This window comes from Penaeus japonicus, unplaced genomic scaffold, assembly GCF_977035675.1.
Source record: "Penaeus japonicus unplaced genomic scaffold, GWHDUDI00000001_assembly GWHDUDI00000024, whole genome shotgun sequence".
Taxonomy (NCBI): domain Eukaryota; kingdom Metazoa; phylum Arthropoda; class Malacostraca; order Decapoda; family Penaeidae; genus Penaeus; species Penaeus japonicus.
In genome coordinates, this window is record NW_028234426.1 from 29347990 (window position 1) to 29352989 (window position 5000).

The 5000-nt window shown below is 47.9% G+C and overlaps 1 protein-coding gene across 2 annotated transcripts in view; it reads left to right on the forward strand.

Annotated features, from left to right (window-relative positions):
• The window catches only part of LOC122256525 (uncharacterized), a 75090-nt gene that overhangs the window by 41396 nt on the left and 28694 nt on the right, over positions 1–5000 (forward strand). For both annotated transcript variants that reach the window (XM_043021288.2, XM_043021287.2), the window contains exon 3: positions 2464–2569. In XM_043021288.2, coding sequence (XP_042877222.1) covers positions 2464–2569 — 106 coding nt within the window. The remainder of the gene's footprint in view (positions 1–2463; positions 2570–5000) is intronic.

Here is a 5000-nt window from a genome sequence, read left to right on the forward strand (position 1 = left end):
TGAATCGGCCTCGCTGTCTCCTTCTCACTGAGTCTCATTGAATCGGCCTCGCTGTCTCCTCACTGAGTCTCATTGAATCGGCCTCGCTGTCTCGTTCTCGCTGAGTCTCATTGAATCGGCCTCGCTGTCTCGTTCTCGCTGAGTCTCATTGAATCGGCCTCGCTGTCTCGTTCTCACTGAGTCTCACTGAATCGGCCTCGCTGTCTCGTTCTCACTGAGTCTCACTGAATCGGCCTCGCTGTCTCGTTCTCACTGAGTCTCACTGAATCGGCCTCGCTGTCTCGTTCTCACTGAGTCTCACTGAATCGGCCTCGCTGTCTCGGTCTCACTGAGTCTCATTGAATCGGCCTCGCTGTCTCGTTTTCACTGAGTCTCACTGAATCGGCCTCGCTGTCTCGGTCTCACTGAGTCTCATTGAATCGGCCTCGCTGTCTCCTTCTCACTGAGTCTCACTGAATCGGCCTCGCTGTCTCCTTCTCACTGAGTCTCACTGAATCGACCTCGTTGTCTCGTTCTTGCTAAGTCGGTCTCGCTGTCTCGTTTTTGTTGAGTCGGCTTCACTGTCTCGTTCTCACTGAATCGGCCTCGCTGTCTCGTTCTCGCTGAGTCTCACTGAATCGGCCTCGCTGTCTCCTCACTGAGTCTCATTGAATCGGCCTCGCTGTCTCCTCACTGAGTCTCACTGAATCGACCTCGTTGTCTCGTTCTTGCTAAGTCGGTCTCGCTGTCTCGTTTTTGTTGAGTCGGCTTCACTGTCTCGTTCTCACTGAATCGGCCTCGCTGTCTCGTTCTCGCTGAGTCTCACTGAATCGGCCTCGCTGTCTCCTTCTCACTGAGTCTCATTGAATCGGCCTCGCTGTCTCCTTCTCACTGAGTCTCACTGAATCGACCTCGTTGTCTCGTTCTTGCTAAGTCGGTCTCGCTGTCTCGTTTTTGTTGAGTCGGCTTCACTGTCTCGTTCTCACTGAATCGGCCTCGCTGTCTCGTTCTCGCTGAGTCTCACTGAATCGGCCTCGCTGTCTCCTCACTGAGTCTCATTGAATCGGCCTCGCTGTCTCCTCACTGAGTCTCACTGAATCGACCTCGTTGTCTCGTTCTTGCTAAGTCGGTCTCGCTGTCTCGTTTTTGTTGAGTCGGCTTCACTGTCTCGTTCTCACTGAATCGGCCTCGCTGTCTCGTTCTCACTGAGTCTCATTGAATCGGCCTCGCTGTCTCCTTCTCACTGAGTCTCACTGAATCGGCCTCGCTGTCTCGTTCTCACTGAGTCTCACTGAATCGGCCTCGCTGTCTCGTTCTCACTGAGTCTCACTGAATCGGCCTCGCTGTCTCGTTCTCACTGAGTCTCACTGAATCGGCCTCGCTGTCTCGTTCTCACTGAGTCTCACTGAATCGGCCTCGCTGTCTCGTTCTCGCTGAGTCTCACTGAATCGGCCTCGCTGTCTCGTTCTCACTGAGTCTCACTGAATCGGCCTCGCTGTCTCGTTCTCGCGGAGTCTCACTGAATCGGCGTCGCTGTCTCGTTCTCGTCGAATTATTCTCGTTTTGTTCGTTGCTTCGAGTGACGGAGAGGAGTTACGTCAGAGCGAGCACCGTTTCGTTTTCGTTATACTTGGTGGGTCAAATTTTCTTATATATTATTTGTTTACTCATTTGCTTATTTGTATTTTTGTTTATTAATATGTTTTCGTATTATTACGTAATTCTTAAAATATCTTGAATGAAGAAAAGTAAATGATCAGATATACTGGAGCTCTTGATAGTAAATATGATTCAGTTTTTATTATTTTAATATTATCTAATCGTGTATTCATATATTCATCAACATGCAAGCAAATCCATACTCCACACATGAAGTCACGAACTTTGATTTGGTGTGATCTTGATAGAAAAACAAGACATCAACAACAACAACATCAACAACAACACTATCACCAACACTATCATGCCACCACCGCCACCATGCCACAATCACCACACCCACCAACAACGCTACCACTACCACCACCACTACTGCCAACTCTACATCACCAGCACCACCATACTATCACAAACACCAACATACCATCACAAACACCACCATACCATCACCATCACACCACTATACTAACACCATACCACAAACACCACCATCACACCATTACCTTACCACCACCACCATACCATAAACACCATCACACCATAACCTTACCACCACCACTACCATCACCACCACCACCACTACCATCACCACCACCACCACTACCATCACCACCACCACCACCACCACTACCACCGCCACCACTACCATCACCACCACCACCACTACCATCACCACCACCACCACTACCATCACCACCACCACCACTACCATCACCACCACTACCACCACCACTACCATCACCACCACCACCACTACCAACAACAACAGCAATGCCAATCTCTCCCCGTTTCACTGACCTCCCTTTTTTCTCCCTTTTCCCACAGCGTGTTGTCAGTCCCCGAAATCAGTCAGTACGTGGAAGGTGCTTGGCGATGCATTTGCGACAACTACACGTGGCTGCTTCATCTCCGACGCGTCCAGCCTGCCTTGGTGAGCTCTTGTGTTGTTGTTGTTTTTGCTGATTCTTCTTTAATTTGCTCTTTGCTTATTTTATCTTTATTTTAGTTTTGATTGTTTTGTTCTTCTTGTCTTCCCTTGTTCTTTTTTTTCTTCTTCTTTGCCTTTTCTTTCTCCTTCTCTTTCTCCTTCTCTTTCTCCTCCTCCTCCTCCTCCTCCTCCTCTTCCTCCTCCTCCTCCTCCTGGGGTGGGAATCAGCTGGCCTTAAGGAGCGGGATTACAGAGCTCTATGTTTGTGGTGTATATTTATTTATTTATTTATTTATTTATTATTTTTTTTTTCGTCTTTCTTTTATTTTTTTTATTTATTATTTTTTTTAATTTTATTTTATTATCTGTTTTCCTTTCTTCTTCTTTAGTATTTATATTTTCAGTCTTTTTACTTTCCTCTTCTCTCCTTCTTTTATTTTTTCGTTTTTTTATGTATAATTTTTCTCCTTTCTTGATTGCTTTTTCTCCTCGACCTCCTCTGTCTTCACCTTCTTGTCCTCTTCCTCCTACTTCTCTTCTTCCTCCTCTTCCCGCTCTTCCTGCTCTTCCTCCTCTTCCAGCTCTTCCTCCTCTTCCAGTTCTTCCTCCTCCCCCTCCTCCTCCTCCTCCTCCTCCTCCTCCTCCTCCCCCTCCTCCCCCTCCCCCTCCTCCTCCTCCTCCACCTCCTCCACCTCCTCCTCCTCTTCTTCCTCCTCCTCCTCCTCCTCCTCCTCCTCCTCTTCCTCCTCCTCCTCTTCTCCTCCTCCTCCTCCTCCTCCTCCTCCCCCTCCTCCTCCTCCTCCTCCTCCTCCTCCTCCTCCTCCTCCTCCTCCTCCCCTCCCCCTCCTCCTCCTCCTCCTCCTCCTCCTCCTCCTCCTCCTCCTCCTATTGCTCTTCCTCCTCCTATTGCTCTTCCTCCTCCTCTTCCTGCTCTTCCTCCTCCTCCTGCTGCTGCTCTTCCTCTCCCTCCTCCTGCTCCTCCTCCTCCCCCTCCTCCCCCTTCTCCTCCACCTCCACCCCCACCTTCCTCCTCCCTCCCTCCCTATCCTCCTACTCCTACCCCCTCTCCCTCCATCCACCCTTGCTCCTCCTCTACCCCCCTATCCTCCTACTTCTCCCATCCCCCGCCTTATTATCCTCCTCCTCCTATCATTTCCTCCAGTTGTACAGCTTCATTCACTTCATCTTTGTTTTCACTCCCCCCCTCCCCTCTCCCTCTCCCTCTCCCTCTCCCTCTCCCTCTCCCTCTCCCTCTCCCTCTCCCTCTCCCTCTCTCTCTCCCTCTCCCTCTCCTCCCACGCACATTCCTCGCCTTCTTTTTACTCATACTTCTTATCCTGGCTTCCTTTTTCCTCGGCAATGTTTACTTCCTAGCACCACGTGGTTGGCGATGACGTAACCTTGTGCTCTTTAGGGAGGAGAGGCAATAGCTTCTCTCTCTCTCTGTCTCTCTTTGGATGTTTGGTGTATGTCTGTCTGTTTTGTGGTTCGTGCGTTTGTCTCGGTCTCACTTTCGTCCTGTGTGTACGCGGGGGGGTTGGGGGGTTGGGGGGTTGGGGGGAAGAGATGGGGGATCTACCTGGCGTTTTGCCTTTGCTGATGGTTGTAGTTGTTGTATTTAGTTTTTGTGGCTTTTTTGTATTTTGTTTTTGTTTTGTTGTATTTTGCTTTTGTAGCCGTAGTATGCCGTTGCTCTTTTGTTGTTGTACGTTGTTTTTATTATTTGCTTTAGAGCTTAAGTAGTTGTGTATAATTAGCGGGTATGATATGGTGGACGTACTCAATCTACCCGGCATGGTAGCAAGTTTAGTGTCCCGTCTAAAATTGATGCTTTCTAGACAGATGACGTCACAAAAAGAATTGATTGTACTAATGGAATAAATGCTTGAACCCGCGGGGGTTTCTTTCATTTATAATTAATTTTAGCATATTGATTGGCATTTATAATCTTTGGGAGATGCATTGTGTACCATTTTGTCCCCCAAAGCGTTTCTGTGTCTTGAGCGTGCCAAAGAGAATGAGGTGTCCTCGTTCCCTGTGAGGAAGAAAGAAAGAAAAAAAGAAGTTGGCAACTCGTAGCTGAGAGACACGTGGTAGTGTTGACATCGTCTCCTTTAGCTGGGAAGAGCACGTGCCAATGTTGACATTCGCTAATCGCATGCGAGAAACCAATGACAGTGTTTACTAGCCTTGCCTATGGGTTCGTTTTAGGAAACATATGTATTTTCATATTTGTTCATATATATATATATATATATATATATATATATATATATATATATATATATATTTCCAATGCCCCTTCGTTGTACTTTTTTATTCGAGTTCGTCCCTATGTCATTGGTGGTTGTTAACTCCAAGCATATCTGCGAGAAAGTATATAGTTTCATGTTTCTTCCTCAGGCACGAGATATGTTGAATATTTGTAATGGAG